This window comes from Ambystoma mexicanum, chromosome 13 (assembly GCF_040938575.1).
Source record: "Ambystoma mexicanum isolate Mex_15411 chromosome 13, UKY_AmexF1_1, whole genome shotgun sequence".
Classification (NCBI taxonomy): Eukaryota; Metazoa; Chordata; class Amphibia; order Caudata; family Ambystomatidae; genus Ambystoma; species Ambystoma mexicanum.
The window spans coordinates 257240394-257263881 of NC_090938.1; the positions used below are offsets into that span (position 1 = coordinate 257240394).

General features: G+C 46.2%; 1 protein-coding gene across 2 annotated transcripts in view; it reads left to right on the plus strand.

Annotated features, from left to right (window-relative positions):
* The window catches only part of LOC138521161 (zinc finger protein 586-like), a 191989-nt gene that overhangs the window by 98760 nt on the left and 69741 nt on the right, over positions 1 to 23488 (plus strand). For both annotated transcript variants that reach the window (XM_069633745.1, XM_069633746.1), the window contains one exon: positions 6054 to 6167. In XM_069633745.1, coding sequence (XP_069489846.1) covers positions 6054 to 6167 — 114 coding nt within the window. The remainder of the gene's footprint in view (positions 1 to 6053; positions 6168 to 23488) is intronic.

Sequence of the window (23488 nt, forward strand, 5' to 3'; positions counted from 1 at the left end):
GATTAATAATAGCACTGAGTGCAGGGTGGCCAGTGAACACCTGCCCCTCCAAGATGGTAGGAGTTGCAAGTAGGCTTGTCGGCCACAAACCCAGTAGTAATCCATCACTTCTGCCGTACCTTTTGTCATATCAGGGATCACAAGAGTGTTGTTGCACTGTGTGTTTGTGCCACCAGTAACTGTTCCTTCATTGCTAAAACAAAGTTCAAGATGTTTGGCTCCATCTATTCGCACTGGCTTAATTGTTGCAATCTGTGTCAGCCTTGGGATGTGTTCAGACCATATTTGCGCACGCATAGTCTCTATTTGGACTATTGCTTCTCCGCTGTTCTCGATCAGCCCATCTGTCAGGCACATCACCGTGGTGCCCTGCCATTTGTCATTGTCATTTGAGTAACCTCCCAAGGAGAAATATGGTCCTTGTAGACACTGGCAGTATTTTGTGTTGCCATTGCATAATGCTGGATCTAGATCAATGGTCCTCAACTGCACACTATGTGCCTGGAATGTGCCCTTCATCCCTTTATAGTGCAAGATGTACCCAGCATTGTGCCTCTGTAATAGGGACTGGATGTGGAACTAAAAACCTTAGGAGCCCTTGATGTGTGCGGGATAAGTGCACACATGTAACAGCTTTCTTTGATTATATTCCTTCCTGTAATGCGCATATCAGAGTACCAGCTATTCTATGTTTCTACATTCTGGACGTCAGAAATAGTGTCAAAACCCAACACCTTATGTAAATCATATGTCATTCATACTTCCCGTTTCATTCATCTAAGAAAACCTGTAGGGGTGGCCGGCAAAAAGTGAGACATTTTGTGATTGTGTTTTTGTTTTATAAATATATATACTAGCATTATTTTCCAACTGTCCATCCCTCCCTTTATATAGCCACCCCACATAACAAACATCCCTTCATCCACTCCAACAACCACAACCAGTGTCATACAAAACAACATAGTACTACTGCATATGTAGACTAAATGACATCTTTATTTATCATTATCCCTACATAACAGAGAGGTCGGTCAGCCATCTTTGCTTATTCCTGTAGAGGAGAAGGAAGAGAGAGAGGGAGAAGAGGGAGGAAGAGAGGGAAGAGGAGACCCTTTTTCCACCAGGGCCGACCGGGTGCCAAACCTTCAAAACAAAAAATTGACAAAAGATAAAAAGAAAAAACAATGAACATTTTTTAAAAAAAAGAAAAAATCAGGCGTGTGCACACCACCCTGCCATGGATCCTCAAACATGTCTCTTCTTTGGCTGTGCCCTTACTAGACTTTGCCTTGTCTCAGGTGCTCTTTGGACACCCGAGAGATTCACCCAATATCTAACTCCTTCATAGGGACGGCGAGAGGAGTACAGACCACCACCTCATATGGATATTTAAACCTGGGGCTGATCAGTTCCCCAGCTAATAATGCTCCAGTTGTAGTATGGGCAATGCTGTGTATGGAACTATGGTCTTGCTTTCTACAGGGGTGGTCACTATTTCTCCCCCCCCCTTTACCGTGTGCTTCCATCCTGTCCCCTGGTCAATTATTTATGACCCATCACCATATAATATGTCTCCTTCCGTCAATTCATGAGCCGTTCATCAGAGTGGGAAAATAAATAAAACTCCTTTAAATAATCCAGAGCTGCTAAAAGCAAGTAGCTTAAGTCCTCACATTGTCCAGTCATTTTGTCAGTCCAATAAATGTACTTTTAAGTCCTGTCCTTCCCTGAGACTTTGTAACAGTGTCCTTGTGTAGACTGCATAGTCTAGGATCCATGCCCTACAATAATTACATAAACCCAAAAAACTGCTACATTTCCTTCACAGTACTGGGCCCAGGGGCGGTGCGTACTGCAGCCGTCCTATCTGATAATTTTTTTTCCCATTACAAAAATGAGTTGTCCCAAGTATAGTCCCTCCTGTTGGCAGTATTGTAGCTTCTTTTTACCTGCCTTGTAACCTTTGTGAGCCAGCAATTACAATAATCCAACAGAATCCCTCCTTTACTGATGTTTGTTTCCACTACATCCCAACCGATCATCCACATACTGGATGATTTGTGCTAAGCACCTTACTTTAATGTAATCTGTAAAGGGGTCACAGCTCTCAGTAACCCAACATCATGTGGATTAACAGTCCATACTTGTGCTAGCACATATCGCATGTCCTCCTCAAAAAATAAAAACATCTGAGCTACTACTGCCATCAGGTGCTACTGTACCTCCCTATACTGCACCATGATATCACAGGGGATGCAGATTCCCCAAATAATCTCCCCATTTTGTTCACTGTCCTCCAATAACTCCTTATCCCTCATTTCCTTTAAATACACTGTCGGGTCTATACATAATATTGTACGCCACTTGCACCCGTCCTGGTCTTTTCCAATCGGGACTACTCTTTTTCTGACACTACTAGTCCTTTAAAATCTAATGACAATATTGTCCCTGCCACCATCTCGGGTGGCACCATGGGTCAGAAAATAAAATCTGTAGGTACTTGCCAACACTTTGTCACAATTTGAGGCACTGCATTTACTAATACCTTAATACCATAACAAATATATCTGGGACCACAGGTACCCAATGTACTACTGACTCATTTGCTATTGCAATAATTATTACCATTGCTTGAGTTACATACATCCCTGGAGTGGAACACACTACCCCTTGATCTGTGTCTGATACATTTCTATTTAGTTTACTGAGCAGATCCCTACCCAACAAGTTCACAGGGGAACTCTGACTATAACAAGGGGCTTGTACTACCTCCCCCGTCACTTTTATATCCAGCTCCTCAGTCTATGGAACTGTAGAAATAGCCCCAGAGAATCCCTGCATGTAAAGAGTTGTACCTGATAATGGAAAGTTACCCTCCATGATGCATGATTTGGTTGTACCTGAATCTACCATAAATATAAATTGCCTGTTTCCTATTTCCTCTTCCACCAAGGCCTCCTCTTTAGGGGCTGTGGTTATCAATAGGATTGGACATGCACGTGCTTTCTGTGGGCTGTCCTAATCAGAATATGTATTTGTCCTGGGGAATGAAAAAGGGCTCCACCCGTCATTGTAACTCCTTGGAATGGGGTGCCTGTTGCCCCTCCCATTCTGTTAAACTGTGTTCCCTCACCCTGCTGTAGTTGTTGCCCTTGCCTGTTGGCCCCATAAGGAAACTGATTTTGACCCCCTCACCAAATTGCTGTTGTCTCCTTCCTTGAGGCCCTTCAAACCCCTGCCCTGATGGTGATGGCCCATAATTAAATCTCATCCCAGGCCTGTTCCTGCATTCCCTTGTGAAATGCCCCCATTTCCCACAACACCAGCACTGTTATGGTCCCAATCCTCCTCCCTGAGGCCCTATCCTCCCAAAGCCTCCTGCTCTTGCTCCTCGAAATCCTCTTTTTCCCCTTGGTGCTCCTTTATATTGCCACTGTGGGTTTGGGGTACTGCCACTCAACCCCATTGTCCATGTCCTCCTTCACCCCATAGTGCTGTAGTTGTGGCATTGCCAATTTGTTGAGTATCTCCTGTCCTTTCCCCCTGAGCCGGTGCCTTCACTGGTGCTTGAACGACAACCTTATTTAGTTTCTTTTCCACTAGTTTTGCCTCATCAATTTGCCGCTTCTGGGCTGTCTCCCTGTCCTGCTCCTTGATTTGCTTACAATGTTGACTATTCTACTTTGTATCTCTGCCCACCCTTTGGCTTCAATTCCCACAATTTTATCTAGTGCCTTTTGGACCTCTTTTGGTAGTCCCCTCTTGACAATAAAATAGAAAAATGGTACTGTCTCAACTCTCCACATTTCCTGTAACTTAAGAATAAGCTTAACTGGGTCCTCATCATCACCCATTGTGTACTGCATTAAAGAATGTAAGTCAGGGGTATCTGGGTACATCCTTCTTAGGGCATCACATACCCTTGCCCTTACCTCCTCAAAGGCTGCTCCATCATGTTCATTATCCTCCATAATGTTGCACGCGTCCACAATGCTTCACTTAAACCCTACTGCTATGCTGCACGTGCTTCAAAAATACAGATCAACCCACTTTTTCCCCACCCACTTTCACACTTTCTTCACTTTGATTTCACACACACCGCGACTCATCCACCTTCCTTCCGTTTTTACCACAAAAAACAGCAAGAGAAAATATACAAAAAATAGACTACCATCTATGCCCATTCCTTATACCGATCCAATCCGTAATACCACTTACTGCTTTTATCGTCCTAAGAAGAATGTGTGGTATTACCTTCTCAACCTGTTTATAGCGGCTGAGGATCCTTACCTCCCAGTCCTTAAAGCTGGGGATCCCTTTCCTTCCCTTTCCATTATAAAAAGTAGTAAAACAGAAATACGTTACAATTTCAATACATGACGCACAATTTCAATACATGACCCACTTTTTTTTCAATATATGACCCACTTTTTATCCAATCTACTCCTCAACACATCACCTGAAATCCAATCTATCTTATTCCTTATACTTCACACCAATACTGCATCACCAAAAAAGTTGTATTCCATCTATTCCACTGACCTCGTACATCACCATATCATAGTATACTCACATGGGTGTTGTTCACTTGAGTTTCCCTCTGTTACGAAGTACCCATGCCTGTCGTTCTGGAGCCACACCCCGCTCCAGTAAGCAGAAAGGATTTCTTTTCAAATGGCTTCTACTAAATTCACTCAGAATACATGGGTTTTTTGAGTTAGGAGTCTGATCACTACATTTGGGTGTGGCTGACCTGCCTGGGGCTTCGCAAAGTACAGGGGAAGAAACTAAGTATCACGTTAGGGTCACCACTGAAAGCGAACCCCAATTTACAGGGGCGCCCCTTAAATATTTTGGGGTACCCTCTGTTCACCCTCAAATCAGAGTAAATGCATCCCTCTAGGGAATTAAAAGCCATGAGTCTATCTTGCAAGTGATACCAAAACTTTAATCTTTACAGATTATGAGGATTGGTGGAAATCCAACCAGCATTCTGTCCTCCGTATCTGGCTGCGATCAAAAATACCACTTTCCTGTGTAGGTCCACAGGAGTTCCGCGCACGCCTAATTGGACTATGGAAGCAAGTAAGCTGCGAACAGGAACAATCTAATCTTTAATAATGAACTGAGCCTGGGCCCACTATCTCATATTGTATGTGTACATAAAGACATAGACCTTGATCCCCCAAACACAGGTAAAAACACAGGTATAGGTGCTGGAGAAGGCCGTTTCTGTGCTGCTGATTGTGATGCACAGATTACCAGAAGAGGTGCACAAACGACAAGTGATTTCCATCGTCTTCTGATCATTCCTTGTACTTGCGACCATATTATGTAATACAGCTCTTACCAATGCTTATCACCGCTTTGCTGCCTTCTGTATTTTTCATTGGTGTATGTGACATAGTGTCCTTGTCTTCTATCTGTATTTGTATTCCCTATACATTCTAATTGTATCATGTGTATATCCTATTCTGCAATATCTGTAAACCTGAAGCTTAAAGTAAACTTGTAACCTTTGCGCCCATTTACCTGTGGGTTCGGTGCGCTATACAAATAAAATAAAAAAACAAACTTAGCCATGGACATTCCACTGTTTCACCAGTGCCCGAAGGCCCTCCAATCTCAGCAGGGGAAGAGTTACCAGAGTCTAGCCTCAAGCAGCTAGCAAACCCAGGAAAGAGGAGGGCTTGGAAGAAAGGGTAGAGTGTGTGACAGGGTCAGGGGTTTGACCTTCAAGAAAGGGTGGGAAAAGCATGGTTTTGGGGGATTTAAAAAAACTTTGAACCATTTATCCAAGTTGGGAGATTATTGAATCCACCTGAGACATTAGCCATGCAGAAAATAATCCTACGTTTTAAACTTAAAACATATTTTTAAGATGGTTCACATCTGGATATCCCAGTGTTTAACCTTTTGAGTGCTATTATGACCTATTTATATGCCGTAAAAATTGGTTTCATTTTCCAACAAAATGAAAAAAAATTCAAAGGTTGTGGGCCAACATTTGTTTAGGGTACTCATTACAAAACATGTATTATCTTATTTTACAGGATGTCAATCTAATAATAAGAAAAATTGTTTGAGGATGGAAGAAGAATCAGCCGCTGTTCTAATGGATTGTCGGGGTGCTGAGGTAGATGGAAGAAATACTAGGTCCAGCTCAGGTAAATAACGTACATCCACAAGAATATATATTTTTTGTCCCCGTTCTCTTCATGGTTATGGAATAGTGTCCACTGAGGTTTTCTTTAATTTATATTTAGGAGCAGGATGCATACATAGATTCTGCAATCTCTCCTTTTTCTCTGGAGCTTTCCCAACTGCCCTGAAGCACTCCCTTGCGCCCCATCTGATCAAAAAACCCTCTGCTGACCCCTCCATTCCGGTAAACTACCGCCCTATCTCATCTCTCCTTTCTTAGGCAAACTCTTGGAGAAACTGGCCATCTCTCAGCTGACTCTCCACACCGAATTACAGTTGAGGGAAATTAGGAGGAGAAAGAAAGTGTAAGGATAGAGAGGAAGGGTTAGTTAGCAAATTAAGTTTTGAAGTTCTTGCGGAAAGCAGGGAGGGAAGTTTCAGTTCTGAGGGCGGTAGGTAGTGAGTTCCATAGTTTAGGGGCTATGCAGGAGAAGCTAATCACTCCTGCTTTGGCTCTGCGGATGTGAGGGATATGGAGTTGATTGGCGTACTGCGTTCTTGTGGGACGCGTGGAGGATATTCTGCATATTGATTCTGTTGGGTATGAAGGTGCTGTGTTGTTGATGCATTTGTGCGTGATAGTGAGGATTTTGAGTGTGATGCAGTCTTTAATAGGAAGCCACTGTGCTGCCTGTCTGGCTTGAGAGATGTGGTCCTGTCTAGGGATGCTTAGTGCTGCTCTAAGGGCATTGTTTTGGGTAGTTTGCAGTCTGTTTAGATTTTTTGTGGATGTGCCTGCTAGGAGGGCATTACTAGAGTCTAGTTTGGAGCCTATGGTTGCTCTAGCTATTGCGAGGCAGTTTGGTTTAGAGAGGTATGGTTTTATGGCATTTATGAGTTTGGTGCTGTATGCGGAAGCGATGGCACTGACTTGTTTGTTCATTGATAGAGTAGCATCAATATGAACTCCTAGCATCTTGACAGATGTGGGATGATGGAATTGTCAATGTTGAAATTGGAATGTTGGATGTCAAGTTTGGCTAAGGTGGCTTTTAATCGGAGAATAAGAATTTCTGTCTTATCCCCATTTCGGCATAGGTCGTTGGCCGGCATCCAAGCTTGGATTGTGGAGTAAATTTTATGCAATGTGGTGGAGTCTTGGTCGTAAGACCCAGACAGTGGTAAGAGTACTTGGGTATCATCAGCATAATTAGTAAACGCTATGCCCAGTGAATCAAGTAGATCAAAGAGAGGCTTTGTAAAAAGGTTGTATAGAGTCAGGGCTGTGCAAGAGCCTTGAGGGAATCCACAGTGGATGGTGGTGGGGTCGGCATTCGCTATGTTGGAGAATACCTTCATTGCTCTACCCTCAAGGAAGGAGGTGATCCATGTGGTTGCTTGTTTGGAGAAGTGGGCCGCTTGTGTGAGGGGTGTGGTCAGGGTCTTGTGATCAACCAGATCAAAGGCTGCAGAGAGATCGAGGAGGAGTAGGAGGAGGGCTGGCTTACCCTTGTCCATGATCTGAGTGATTTGGTTCTTTAGGTCTAGTAAGGCCGTTTCAGTTACGTGACCTTTGCGGAACCCAGATTGTCTCTTACCTAATATGGAATTGGATTCCAAATAGAGTTGGATCTGGTTATGAGCTGCCTTGTCGAGAATTTTGAGAAGGAATGGGATGGTGGTTATCGGCCTATAGTTATTGGGCTGTGCTGGGTCTAGTGAAGGTTTTTTTTTAGGAGGGGGCGTTCCCAAGCTTCTTTGAGGCTGTCAGGAACAATACCTGATCTGAAAGAGGCATTAATGAAAGCTGTTAGGATGGGGGCGAGATCCTTGGCACATTCCTTGATGATTTTGGGAGGGCAAATGTCCCCTTTGCAGAGGGACAGCTTGAGATGGTTAATGAAATCAATGACCTCTCATTCTGAGGTGTCCCTAAACAACAATTGCGAGTAGGGGGAGTGTGTGGTTTGGGATGGGGGGCAGCTGTTGGCTGGGGAGGGCTGTGTAATGGTCTTGAATTCGTTTTTAGAGGTCTATTTTATTAAGCAAAGCGGTCTGGATGCTAGTACACCAGGATTTATCCTTAATGATCTCATCTCTGCTAGTTGGAGGTGTGATAAGTTCATTGAAAATGGTGAATATCTCTTTGGTTTGGGAGTTCGCTTTAGAGATCCTGTCATTGAAGGAATTGGCTTTGGCTGAGATGATCGCTTCTTTGTAATGTGGAGCTATCTGTTTGAAGTTATTTTTGGTTGCGTCATTGGGGTTAGTCTGACAATTTTTAAGCGCTTCCCGTTTATGTGAGCGAAGGGCATGGAGCTCGTCCATAAACCATCAGTTGCAGGGGAAAGATTTGTTTTTGTGAGTGGTGATATGGAGTTTATAGCATTGGTGAGTGTATTTTAATGATGTCTGCTGGTATGTTGGGATCCTTTGAGAATGGGGGTGCTAGACATGGGGTGTCAAGGTATGGTCGCTTTTTGGAACTTCTTGCTTTTGCTGTCGGGGCGTGTGTGAGGGTTTTGGTGTTGGGGGCTGTGGAGATAGTGAACTGAATGCATGTGTGGTCCGTCCAGGGGTAGGCAGAATTCAAAGTGATGGAAGATGCGCAATTGTGATCCATTATACAATCTAGGGTGTAGCCTTTGGAGTGAGTCGGGCTCAAGACTTTTTGGGTAAAGCCTAGGTCTCCCAAATCTTTAGCTAGTGCTGTGGCGGGCTTGTCTTTAGGGTCACTGAAGCCTAAATTCACATCCCTGAGGAGTAAGATTTATTTTAGAGGATTTTTTGATGTTGTTGCTAAGTAGGTGGATGAGGCGATCTTGGAAGTCTGAGGGGAGGCTTGGAGATCTGTATAGTTTGTGCAAGTTGATTGTGTCAGTGGGTGAAGGGTTAATTTGGCTGATAGGAAGTCCGCATTACCTTCCCAATTGCTAGTAATGGGCCTGATAGTTAACCTCCTTCCTCTCCGACCGCCCATCCAGGTGGATCTCTGAGCCTTTCGCTCGGCTATCACTCTCTGAACCTGTGGCGTTCCCCAGGGATCTAACCTATACCACTGGTCCTTCAACATCTATATGGCTGCCCTAGCACGTCTGATCGCCACTTTCACCTCTATCTTCCAGTGCTACATGGATGACACTAAACTATATTTCAGGCTACCCTCAGCCGCCGCCTCCTCCTCGCTCATATCTGACTGTATGTCCGCTATTCAGTCTTGGTGTGCTGCAAACAAACTCTGCCTCAACGCCACTAAGACTGAGATCGTTCGCATTGGGACCCCTGCTCCTGCTTTCCCACTTTCACTCTGGCCGGCCTCCCTTGGCCCTGCGTCTGCACCCACCTGTGAAGCAAGAAACCTTGGGGTCATCTTCGACTACACTCTCTCCTTCTCCTCTCACATTTCAGACATCTCTAAAGTCTAACTATCAGCTACTCTACCATTTCTCACTTTCCCCCAGAGGCTCACTGTCTCCAGAGCCCTGGTTCTCTCCAGGCTGGACTATTACAAAAGCCTCTTTCTAAACCACCCTTCTTTTGCTCTGCACACTCTGCCACTCATCCAGAACAGAACTGCAAGACTTATCCTTGGCCTCAAGCCCAGGGACTACATCTCTTTGGCACTGAAATCCCTTCACTGGCTCCCCGTGGTGGCAGGGCTCAAATTCAAAACCATTTGCATTGTTCGCAAGGCTTTCTGGGGCCTGGGACCTACCTACTTGCAACACTGTCTACCTAAATACTGTCCCTCAGGAGCCCTCCGCTCATCTACCGCCAACCTTTTACAAGTGAGCTGGTTCTCCAAGTAGAGATTTGGAGGAAAATCCTTATACTGAGCAGGTGCCTCCTCTGGAATTACCTCCCTCACACCCTCCGTCTTGAGCCAGATCTCCTTAAATTCCGGAAACTCCTCAAGACTTTCCTCTTCTCTTCCTTCTCTCTCCCTCTAACCTGATAACTTCTCAGCTTCTTCCATCTCTCCCTCCTCCTTCGTACAACATGCTAACTGGCCGCCGGGTGTACCTCTAGAGTCTCACTGGTCCCTGGTACCCCCGCCACTCCTCCCTTGCACTTGCCTCAGGGCCTTATACCCTACCTCACTCACGGCACTTCAGAAATTAACCCAAGAGAGTGGCTCGCTGCACTTACCCAGTCTCAACCGACAAGGTGCACTTGATCCTCCCCCTCCCTGTGACCCTCTGTGCACTGCGCCGAAGATCGTATGTCGGCTCTCCCTTGTCTTCACTCCTTAATTGCACTGTCTAAAACTGCGGAATCGCCATCAGGCCTATTTGCTGTCCCACACTCTGTTAAATGTACTTTTTACGCACTTACTCTGCCTGTGCAGACTATTATTGTCTCCGAATTTCAAGGGCTCTGAGCGACTGTTTGTTCCACACTCCTTGAGCACTTTGAAATACTTGCCTGTGTGTAGGCGCTATATAAACAATACCATACCATATCATTACCTCACCCTAAAAAGGCTTTCCTTTGCCTCACGGTTCACCAGGCTTTATATTGTCCCTCTTTTCCATCTGCCTTCTTTGAACCTCTATACATTTTTTCCATGACTATGGTGGTTGATGCCATCCACTTGCCAGTAGTACAATATTCCAATAGTGGTACGTCCTTTTCCACAACTGACCCCTGTGCACAGTGTCTAAAATGCCTGGTGCCTTACCATAACTGGTCTCTGTGTGCTCTCTGTGACACACTTTCATTTACAGCAGAGGTTTGCAACCTATGGCTAATGTGACAAATCCCCAGATATCATCGCTTCTTCCCTGTAGGGGAGCCCTTTCCCATGAGGCGAGGGAGGTGAAGCTGTTACCTGATGGTCCCCCTTGGAGTGGCACTCAGCGGGTGGATCTCATGGGGAGGGGAGGCCCCTATGGGATTAGTGACAACCTGCGGACAACATGATATCCTCATAGCCTACGTTACCCTAACAAACCTTCCTACCCCCTGCCACCAACACTTTTCCTAGTGTTCCTATGTGTTTGTGTCATACCACCAATATAGGAAGTAATGGGACGCGGAAGTCTGTCGACTCCTACTGAGACAAGGGAGAGGCCAATTGACTCATTGGAAGATCTGAATATCCGTATTGGGATGAGGAAGCCATGCTCTCGAGAACTGATTGGGCAAAAGTTAGTTAAAACTGTAGTGGGAAATCAAGAAGGAGAGGGAGGGCCCTCCCTGAAGGAACCGCTAGCTTGGGGAACGCTCAGCAAAGAAACAGAGCAGCTACAGAAGAGCTTACCGGGCAGGCAGAGAGGCTCTTAACTGGTCTGACACAGAAGGACTTTCCGGGCAAAGCAGAGCAGCAAACATCCAGGCAAGCCAAGCCGTGGGACCGCTCGGTTGCAAGAAGGTGCACCAGCTGAGCTGCACCAGCTGAGCATCTGCAAGTGCAGCAGACAGGCCGCAGCACAGCAGGAGAGCAGAGAAGCCCAGAGGTACGGCAAACATAGGGTGGAGAACCCTGAGACCGACCGGGCGCTGACAGTAGAGACCCTAAAGTTACAAGAGCTATCAGGGTGGTTGGAAGGGGTAACAAAGGACCCTGGCAGATGATGGAGTTACAATACTGGGGCACACTGAAAGCCCCTGGGGGAAGAGCTAATGCCCCTAATCAAAAAGAACTGCAGCACCAAGGGGAGAGAATCCCACAGGTCTGGGACCCGCACCCTTTTGTGTAGATCAAGTCGTCCTCTTATAGTCACAGTACCTGGCAGGATAGTGAGCCAAATCTACAATACCAAGAGAGAAGAATCCCACTGGTCTGATGTTAGGCACGATTGTATGCAGTACCCTTTGGGTGCACTACCACAGCACTGACGACCTGGCCATAGGAACCTAACCTTTGGTATAAGTCTGTACTACACAGGTTGGTAGCTTGTTGAGCAGCCAGGCTTATCTCAGTGTGAGCTGTAGGGGAGTTGCACAGAGATTCCCAGTGAGAAGTATTCAAATAAACTCTTACACACAAGGTTTCTTGAGTAAACAATCATTAATTTATATAACAGTCAGTTAGAGTAAGCCTTCTTCAGAAGGGGGCAATATAATTGTAACACACAAATACACTTCACAATCCACTCTCTTAATATTTCTAAATCAATAAGTACCCCTTTCGGATGGCACACAGACACTTCCTACACCTTCAGGTGACTTGAGTAACTAGGACACTGTGGACATTAATCTACCACTGTTTGCATTTAGAATCAGACTTAGAGTTTTGCAAAGAAAAAGGTTATTATAACAGAACAAGAGATAACACAAATATTCTGAAGCAGGTAAGTACTTTTGGTAATTCCCAATGCAAAGTTAGTTAACCCCTTCCTGGAAGGAAGACAAAACACAATGTCAGAGGGAAGAAGTCATTCAGGGAGCCAGGTTAGGCCAAAGTCAGTTGGATAAAATTCTAGGTGAGCTGAAGCACTTCTTACAGGTAAGTAAAAGTCTTGCACAATGTTTTAGAAGTCTCTGTAGAAAAGAAGAATTCAAAGTAGGGCCACAAGCTGTTTAGGCTTGTGAAGTAAAGAAGCAATTGGCAACTCTAAAGAGCAACTACAACAGGTCTCACCAACAGAACAAGTGTAGTTACACAACAAGAGGTAAATTCTCTTAGACTGTACAGTACCTTTAGGTTGAAGAAAAAGGGCAGCAGATGACTCCAGTTCCTGTGCAACTGTGCAGATCCTGGTGTTCATGGTCCTTAGTCGTGGGGACAAGAGGGAGGACGTCTGGGGACTCTGGGGACTCCTGCACTGCAATGGGACTGACCGCAACCAGCAATCTTCAAACACGTGGTACTTCGGTGTTTCAGCTCCTCGCGTCTACCACAAATATCAACACCACGGTTCCTGGTTGTCAAGATGGGCTTTCCTTGCATCTGGGGTCCAGCACTCTGTTGAAGTGGCTCAGGCTCGGTCAGTCCTGCTTCCTGGGAGTACGGAGGATCTTCTGGAGCTCTTGGCCAGCTTAATAGCAACACACAGAATCTGGTGTTCCTCTCCCTGGCTATTTGGTTCCAGCAGCAACTGCAGTGGAATTTCAACCAGCTCCGAGAGGATGTCCAGGTGGCTTACTTTGGCGTTGATTGGTCCCACCAATTCAAAGGGAGAAGCTGTCCTTGCAGGGGCTTCTCTGTCGATATGAAGTTGGAGTTTCAGCACAGCAGCAGGGCTTCACCGGGCAAACCAACGGTCCAGGAGTTGCAGCAGGCGTCTTCTTCAAGTTCTTCTTCGGATTCCTTCGTCCAGTGGTCAACTCTTCCCTCCAAGCCAAAAAGCCTCACCTTTTATGCAGGTTTCTCCTATTCATTCCAGTCGAGCTGTTAGTCACCCAGTAGGGTGGCTGTCCTTGCCAGACAGCCAGCCGGCCAATCGCCTAAGAGTGCATTCCTGTCTCCTAGGAGACTAAGCACAGGGAGTTTCAGGCACCTCCCTCGCTTCCTGCCCCCGCTAGACACCCTGGAGCCCAGAGGTGGGCTTCACCCATGAATCCTGCCAAAGACAAAATGAACAAAGGGACCAAACCTAGTTTGGCGCAAAGTAAATCTCAAGAAGGACTATTCCACAAAGAAATGGTGCAAAAAGAAGACAGGGGCCATTTTGAGAAAAATTACACCCTTGGGTGCTTTAGTGCAGCTGCGAACGCAGCCCGCAGTAAATGCACACCACAGTAGTTAAAAGTAAACCAATTCCACCAGCCATTCATCTAGGAAAAGGGAACATAAACATTTTACATGAGAAGCTAGACAAAAGGTACACTAAGTAACCCCTGCAGCACCCTATTGCAAGATAGTGTGCGCTGGGTCTAGAACGTTACAAGTTTTAACTAAAGTCAATTTCACTTCACTGCTCTTGGAAACAGTAGTTTATCCAAGAGAAGGTATATTAACCTTTGGGAAATCTGAAAGACTTCCCAGTGTCACTGCACTTAAGGTGCGAAGTGACACAATGCAAAAGATGATGCCTATGGTTTGTCAGACTCCACAACCAAAAGAAACACAGAGTTCAGAATCACATTAAAATACATGAGTGGGGAAAAAAGGGTCTCACTCTCTCCAGGCAAAAAATGTAAGTCCTAGAGTCCAGCAAAAGAGCTGGGGGTCTCTAAGGTAGAGAGGGAGGAATTAGCACATTTCTGAGAATTCACCCTAACATCTGAGACCAGCACCCTTGTGTGAAAATCGAGCCAAATCATCTTCATAGGCACAGTACCTGGCAGGAGAGTAAACCAGGTCTAATGCTGCAAGACAAGATAAATACACAGGTGTGGAACTCGCATCCATAAGACTGGGAACTCAAGTAAATTGTGAACTTTGAAATACAAAGCAAGCCAGGGGAAGAGAAGTTCCCCCCCAATAATACTGAGCTGTGATTTGTGAAAAGCTGAGAATTGTTAAAAGCTGAGAGGGGCTTGGGGGGGAAGGGAGTCATTTTGCCCAGCCCTTGTGAACTTGGAACTGTGAATTTTGCTTTGTTTCAACTCAGAACTTTGCTTTATTTAAATTTAGGAACTTTGTGTTTGCATCCTGGCGAGGAATTGAAACCTAGAAAAGGGGGGCATTCTCGCAAGAGAAGTTACCTCCTGCAATTGGACATTTTCCGGAGTAAGGTAGTAATTTTTCTGGTCCCTTTACCCTTTTTAGTATTAATTATAAGTGTGAGGGATGGAAATGAGCATTTTAACACAGGACAGTGGACTATTTTGATTTAGACGGGCATCCTGACAACTATTAGTATTCAGTTTGGGGGCAGGGAAACCCCTCTTAGTTATAGAGCCAGGTAGGGTTGACCCTTTATTTTCTTTGTGTACATGTTTGACAAGAAAAATGACATCTGTGTGTCGGTATCCTACTTCCACACCCTTACATATGGTGTTAGGATTTGAGATCTGACCTGGTTAGCACAACTGGGAACACTGAGATTTCCCGAACTGATCCAGAATAATTTCAGTGCTGCAACTTATACCTCTGGACAGATCATCTTTTCTTCCAGTGGGCTGTGTGCTGATAGAGAAAACTCGAGAGTCCATTCGCCATTTGGGCTGAAGGATGGGAGTCTGGTTTTCCCCCCCTGACTTCACAAGCCATTTTACCTACTAGGAAGAATGTGGCAGGGAATACTTATAATCTTTTTTTCCCCCAATGAATACCGAATTCCCAGTAGGGAAAAAACATTGTCTCCCTAGAATTTAGGGGAGAGATTGTATGGGTGTCCCTAATTACGCTCACACCCAAATTAATACACCCCTTCCAGCAGAAATAAGGCCAAAAGGTGATCTTGCAAGGATAACAAGTTTAATCTTTACAAATGAGGATGGTAGCAAAGGACTCTGCTGCCTGAACAGTCTTCTCCTGTCCCTCTTCTCGTTCCTTCCTGCCAGAGTGGTTTCAAGCGGGGATTTATATAGGCATGACTTACCATTGTGATGTCGCTGGAGCTGGATCATGACTTTAGCCAATATCTGTCCTTCCATAATAGGGATGCTCCAAAGCCTACTTTCTTCGTTGTCAGCAGTTTTGTCAGGGCATGCTGTTCTAAATTTGGCTAGCTATGCAAAAACACACTGTAGCTCATGCTTTCCTCCATTTTGCTAACTATGCAAAAACACACTGAAGCTCTGCAGACATTTGCAAACCTTGAGGCCTAGCCCAAAGAAAACTAAACATTTATGTACAAACATTTCCATTCATTCTATCCATATTTCACATCATCCTACTCATGTTAGCTGGGTCCTGTAGTTTCCTCCATGCTTTACTCTTATAATTTATCCCATTTTGCATTTTGTCGCACAAAACATGTGATTCCTATTTTTAACCCGCATGGACCCTTGACGGACAGTGGACACCTGGTGATTCAGTTCGCGCTGGCCATAGTGAAGAACACTGCACACTCCGCCTGCAGTCTATTTTGAATCCCACAGGCCACATTTCTTTTGGGAAAGACTCAAATGCAGCACTATAAAGAATGTTGGGAATGGGTTCAAAATTATTCCTATGTGCTCATTGACCACCCTTTGGTAATTGAATGATTGGCATGCAGCGTTCACCCTTCCACAAAGCCCACCCAAACCAGGTCCTTGAAATGGTAACAGTGAAAGATTGGGTTGGGTAATGGTGACTCGTGCACTGCCTCCCTATAAGTTCACAATGAGACTTAAAATTGTATTGAAATGAGGTATTGCAGATATATTATGTCAGATTTTCTATTCATTCCAGGTACGGTCAGCCGACACGTGTTTCAACCAAAAAGGTTGTCCTCAAGGCTGCACAGTGTGTTAAATATGAGTTGTAATATGGACAAATGAGGATATGGTATAACCATAGTAACGAAAAGAAAATTACATTTATATTTGCATCATATGATTATAATGACCAGATGAAAAAAAGTGTCATGGTTAAAATACATTGAAGAGAAAGGACAAATATCAAATAAAATTTACTTTTGAGCGTTTGATTAGCATTTGAGAATTATGACCAGAAATCAAAAAGGTGAAAAAGATATGAGTAAAGAAAATAACATACCATACACCAGTTTGAAGATTAAGGGTATTGTAGAAAACCGACAAAACAATAAAAGCAGGAAAAGAATGAATGCTTAAATCATAACATTATTGAGTTGTTATTAATAGTTTAGTGTTGAATTAGATGCAACAGCTCACTTGCACCTATACCATCTTGGTGATCCATCTCATTGGCAATATTTTCCATGCTATACAGTGCCTCCAATAGCTATTCGATCCTATAATAATGGGTGATGAGTCAGAGCAACAGGTGATGAATGTTGAGTTTTAAATCTGTGAAATAAGGACTATGTGAAATCTATATTGTGATAATATCCCTTCTGCATACACCTCTCAAACTCCAAACCAAACACAACCAAACCTACAGCACAACAAACCGCACAAACTTCACTACATTGCAAAAACAAAACACACATAGCCTTGCACAACAGTACACAACGACTACCGGCCGCAAACACCCCAGGCCCAGCCAACGGACCCACCGGGCTGAGGCTGCCAACAGCACATCACTGCTCTCTTGCTTTTTTCCTGCTTCCTCCCACTAACCCAACCCCCCGTCTCCCTTTTCAGAGCCGCCAGAGCGCCAAGGGACCACTACTGTGGTGATAGTGCGCGGTACAAATGTCCTTTAACATTAACACATTAACATTAACATAATATCCCCTACGGTTACTTCCAGCTGGTGACGTGTAGTGTACCCAAAATCCCTCACGCGTCGAAGGTCCCTCAGATAGTTTTTTTCCGCCCAGCTATCTGGTCGCCCTAATGCAGAGCTCTTCATAAAACATTGCGTTATTGTTCTATTTCTTGACCTTCGGTCGTTTATTCTCATTGTCACTCCCTTCGATGGCTGATTCCTGTGCCACCGCTGAAGACTGCCGACGATGGAATTTCGACGACTGTTCATCCGGTCGGCGCTGCCGACCACGTGGCCGGGCCTTCTGGCTGGCCTTTACAGTAGGGAGTGTGGGGTTGGGGTGGTCCTATTCTATTCAAGAATGCCTTTCCTTTCCCCTTCTCTTTGTTCCCTTCGGTTTGTCGTTGCTATCACGATCCTGCGCTATGGACAGGACTCCATTTAGATTTTGTCGTTCCTGTAAGGCAAAATACCTGTGCAAAGACAGGCACCATTGGTGCAACAATTGTCTTCCCCTCAACCACAATGAGGCGTCCTCCGCAGCCTGTAAACTCCTACGGCCTTAGACTCTTAAGGAGCGCCGTTTAAAACGGTGGGTGGCCTACGGTATGTTGCAGGCCGAAAGTAATTCCCCCGCCGCCACAGCCGCCGAGTGTGATGAAGGGATTAGCGATGACCAATGCTCCACTTCAGAAGCCATTGACCTTACCGCGGAAAGTTCTCATTACGCAGCGTCCTTCCACGGCCCCGATAGGCACGACATGAGTCCTGCTATGGGGACAATAGATCCCGGCGACAGGTACGCACCCGATTCCCACACTAAGCACACAACCCTCGGTTCTTCTTCGGCGTTCAGTCAAAGCGCTCCAAAGTGCCAACGGGCACATCGGATACTTATGATCGGCAGCCCTCCCTGTAACCTCGACATCAGCATGCATGCGGGTAATCCAAAAGTAAGGGCGCCAGCACCAAATCACACGTGGCCGTTGAGACGCTTCAGAATAAGGCTCCGACATGCTTAGGGCCTCAGTGGTGCCGAAATCCACCGCACAGCCATAAGCTCAACCGTCGCACTGTCACACTCACCTGTGTCTCTGCAGGAGCGATTGGTGAGCATCCCTTGACCCCGAGTCTTCACTTCCCCTGTTTCACCCGGAGGAATACCTGTCAAATACAAGGTGTACACTCAGACCTGAATTCACCCGATTCCCGTGGGTCCTTCCCTTCTCTTTACTGTGTGCTGCAATGTCCCCCTATGGGCTTACCTTGATCTTTAGTAGGGTGTGCAGTCCATCCTGCATTTGCAGGGGCGCGATTCACTCATGTGATTGGTGCCAATGTCTGTAGGCTGAGTTCAGATGCCAAACGCTGTTTTATGCCTTCACAGCGAGGCAGAGAGTTCAAGGCGCCAGTTTCTTCACTGGCTAGAAAGTCCTTCCCACAAGTGAACGTTGCGCGGAGAATGTTGAGTGTCCAAAATTGTACGTATTGTCTTTGTTTGCAGGTATTTTTGTGGGTGAGTAGCGCTGCATGTAGAAGCTAGCTGCTGGTAGGTTTGCGCAGCACCTTCAATTCGAGCGTGCCTGCTAATGTCTCTCCCTTTCCCTTGCAGAAGAAATTATGTGGTGTTAGCGCCTCAAGTCCGGGTTCAGCACTACTGGAGACTTGGTGGTTAGGTAAGTTTGCACGGAGGCTTTTGGTAAGTATGGACCGTGTCGACAGAGAGAGAGCGCAGTGAAATAAGTGTCCACATTATTGGAGCGAGCGCAATGAATAATGTCTCTTCTTTCTTACAGGGGTTTGTGCACTTGTGCAACGTACCTGGATATCAGCGTTGCGGGAAGATTCGGTGAGTATGCGCAGCGTTACTGATGTGCGTGTGTTAACGCTGTTCTTCTTCGTTCTTAAAGGTGCCGGTGTAGAAGTCTCCTCTTCACTGGAGATAGCTGCGGCATGGAGTAAGAACTAGGTAAGCTGAATGATCCGGAACGGGTAAGCAGAAGTAAGATGATCCGGAGCGGGTAAGCAGAAGCAGGATGATCCGGAGCGGGTAAGCAGAAGCAGGATGATCCGGAGCGGGTAAGCAGAAGCAGGATGATCCGGAGCGGGTAAGCAGAAGCAGGATGATCCGGAGCAGGTAAGCACAAACAGGATGATCCTGAGCAGGTAAGCAGATGCTAGCTGATCCAGAGCATGGCAAGTGTGTTGCTGATACAGCTCACAGTAAGCAACACGAAGCACTGGAAGAATCTTGGGTGTGGCTTATATAGCCAGCCACACCCAAACACTAGAGACCTCATGAGTTATCATGCACTTCCTGTTTGGCAACAGGAAGTGGTAACCAGGAAGTTACTACAAACACTAGGAAGGAATGAAAGGAGGGATTTGTTATGGGTTCTTTGTGTGCCTATGCCAGGCATGCCAAGCCTCCACCCAGCTTGACCCAACTACCTGCCTGATACCCATGACACACACCTCCCTGAAATCCCGAGCATAAGCGATAGTATCGCGAGGATCGCTTCAGCGGTTAAAAAAAAGGAACTGTCGAAACAGATGTCAAAATAGGAAGAACGGCCTAAAGATGCGTCTAAAGACACGTCACAATGCCCAGAGCCTCGAAAAGAGTACTCTGAGAGCCCTTTGTCTTTATCCAAGACTTTAGAAGGAAAATCTCAACGTTCTGAAGAGGATATTCATCAAGAAAATCCCTTTCCTCCCCTGGACTCCTGGTTCATCATCATGGACCAGGGAGAAGTTTGAGAGGTGCATGAACAGACTGGAGAAGTTTGTTGACTTTCAGAGAGGTTTGCTCCCAAGAGGCCTTGTGAGGAACTTCCTTTTACGCCTATGGCTAAGTTTCAGAGGACCTTTGAGGATCCTCATGAACAGAATGTTTTTGACCATACAGATGACGAGGTGCCTATCAATACCTGTATACAGAATGATGATCCCTTTGGGGACCCTATTGATGATCCTGCTGATCCCATGTATAATTGAGAAGACAGCCATCCGGTTGATAATCAACCTTGGAAGTCCCCTACTCCTGTCCAGGACCCTGACGCTCTGTGTATGGATTCCCCTCCCACCATTCCAGTCTGTCAGGCCTCACCTGTGGTTGATCAAATTGCATTTAATGCCACCTAAAAGAAGGCGGCTAAACATTTTCAAATCACCACACAGGAGACTGTGCAGGATGTGGATTTTGTAGAAGACATACTGAAGGGAAAGCCTCCTGCCAGTCAGGCCATTCCCTTACTGAACTCTTATCAAGAGACGTGAGACGTCTGGCGCCTTCATTGTTAACCCCAGCCCAGATCAGGGCGATTAATCCCAGGGTAGAGAAGTTATTTCGCCCTTCTCCTAATGACCCCCTTTACATTAAAGGGCATGCCACTCCAGATTCCATGGTCGTTACGACTACGAGAAAGAGGACAGGTGTCCCCCGTCTACAGGTGAGGCACCACCTGATAAAGAAGGCAAAAAGTTGTATGGCCTGGGAAAAAGGTATACGACTGCTGCTGCATTCTCCAACCCGAATAGCCAACAACACCACTTTGTTGGCTTGCTACTCGGATGTACAGTGGAATTTGCTGCAAGAGGGCCTTCAAGAGGTCCCCGAAGCAATGCGGGCTAAACTGCTCACAATTGTATTGGAAGGCAAGCAAATCAAGCACAACATTCTGAAGAACACTTTGGACGCTGCTGAAACAGCGGGAAGGACCTTGGCCCAGGGTACACTATTAAAACGGCAAGCCTGGTTGAGGAACTCTGGTTTTAAGCCTGAAACCTAAGAAGCCTTAATAAACAAGCCGGTTGAAGAGACCAACTTGTTTGGCAAGGCTGTGGACGAAGCGCTTGAGACAGCTAAGAAGGAGCATGAGACTCTCAAAACCTTAAACCAGATTAGCCAAAGGCCTTCACAACAGAGAGGGGGTGGGTCTCGTCGTTCCTTTCGTGGGCAATCTCGCTCCCCTCAAAACCAGTATGGTTCAGGAAACTGGCCTTCGGGTAAAGGACCCAACACCACCACCTTGTATCCACCTAGAGGACAACGCAGTGGAAATGGTAGAGGCTGGAATTCCACCTCCAGACGATCCCGGCCTCAGGTCAGAAATTACCCTCAGATCCAGGTCCCCTCCCATGACTCACCGGTCGGGGGACGTCTAACATTTCTTCATGCATGGGAGGGGATAACAACAGACCAGTAGGCGCTCAGGGTACTGCATAGAATTTTGCCGACCACCTCCATTCAGACTGCCAAAATCAAGACGCCTGACACGGAACACCTACGCATCCTGCTGCAAGAGGTTGAGATCCTGCAGGAAAAGGGCGCCATAGAAGTCGTCCCTCTTCTACAGGTAAAGAAGGGTATTTATTCAGTGTACTTCCTTGTACCCAAAAAAGGATCTCACCATGCGCCCTGTGCTAGACTTGCACCCAGCGAACACATTTGTCAAACCTCAAATGTTTCATATGGTCACGTTGCAGGAGGTAATCCCTCTGCTGAAATAGGGGGATTACATGGCAACACTGGATATGAAAGATGCATACTTTCATATTTCAATGTTGCCGGCACACAGAAAATACCTAAGGTTCATGATAGAGGACAAGCACCATCAGTTCAAAGTACTCCCCTTCGGCATTGCATCAGCGCCAAGGGTGTTTACGAAGGTACTGGAAGCGGCAGCAGCGCACCCGCGCAGAGAATCTGTTCTGGTTTACCCTTACCTCACAGACTGGCTCATAACAGGGGATTCCTACGGAACATGCCTGTTGAACACCCAAAAGACGATAGACCTCTTATTCAGCCTGGGATTCTCCCATCAACGAGAAGAAATCCAGGCTAGACCCCAGTCAGGTCAAACAGTTCCTAGGAGCTCCAATTCGGACAGAAGACAGCCTCGTCTTCCCCTCCAACGAGAGGCTTCACAACATGCTGTTTTAGATCCCTCAATATGTAGCCGGTCGAGAGGTGACAGTATGCAAAGCCATGCGACTGTTACGAATGATGGCGTCCTGCATTTACTTAGTTACTCACACGTGTCTCTGCATACATCCTATGCAATTGTGGCTCAGCAGCCATTGGTGCAGGCCAGTGGACAATGGGAAGATCAGGTGGTTGTCTCGCCAGCCCTCGTTCTCTCTCTGCAGTGGTGGTCGAGGGAAAACCTCTTGAAGGGGAAAACCTTCAACACCCCTGCAGTAGAAGCCACTCTCACGTCAGACGCATCTCTCACAGGGTGCGGAGCTCACCTGCTTCAGCAGACGGCGCGTGGTCCCCAGAAGTAGCATCCAACCACATAAATCTGTTGGAGCTGTTAGCCATATTCAAAGCACTGAAAGCCTTTCAGACACAGTTCCAGGGGAAGACGGTCCTGATTCTCACAACACGTTCCAGGGGAACTCAGTCTTCTGGCAGGCGTGCTCAGCAGAGACTTCCCGCTGTCCATAGAGTACAAATGGCGACTACACAAAGACATTGTCTCCAACGTTTTCGCACAATGGGGTTTCCCAGAGATCAACTTGTTAGCAACTCTGGAGAACGCTCAATGCCAAGATTACACCTCCAGGTACCTCCAGAACCGATCCAAGGGGGAACAGTCTCTGGATAACATGGTCAGGGGAATTGGTTTATGCTTTTCGACCCGACCCCCTGCCCCCGTACTCAACAAGATAGTGCACAAGATGAACCAGGAACCAGTCACCATGATATTGGTGGCCCACATGTGGGCCCGCCAACCCCGGTTCTCCCTTCTGATGGAGATGTCCCTATCTCCTCCAATAAAACTGACTTGCCCGTACAACATGTTATCTCAAGACAAGGGTGAGAATCTTCACCCATGCCCGCAAACCCTGAACTTAGTGGCTTTTCTCCTGAGGTCATAGAGTTTGGGCACCTACAAATCCCTCAGAGATGCATGGACATACTTAGGGAGGCGAGAAAACCTAACACCAGATACTGCTACTCCAGTAAATGGAAGCGCTTTGTTATCTGGTGCAATTCCAAGAGCGTCAATCTTATTGACTGCTCTCCTAAGCACATTGTATTGTACCTGGCTCACATACTAGACTCAGGCCTGGTTTTTAATTCCCTGAAGATTCACTTAGCTGCTCTCTCAGCCTACACTACGTCACAACAGAAGGTGTTGTGGCAGAAAATACCACTTATTA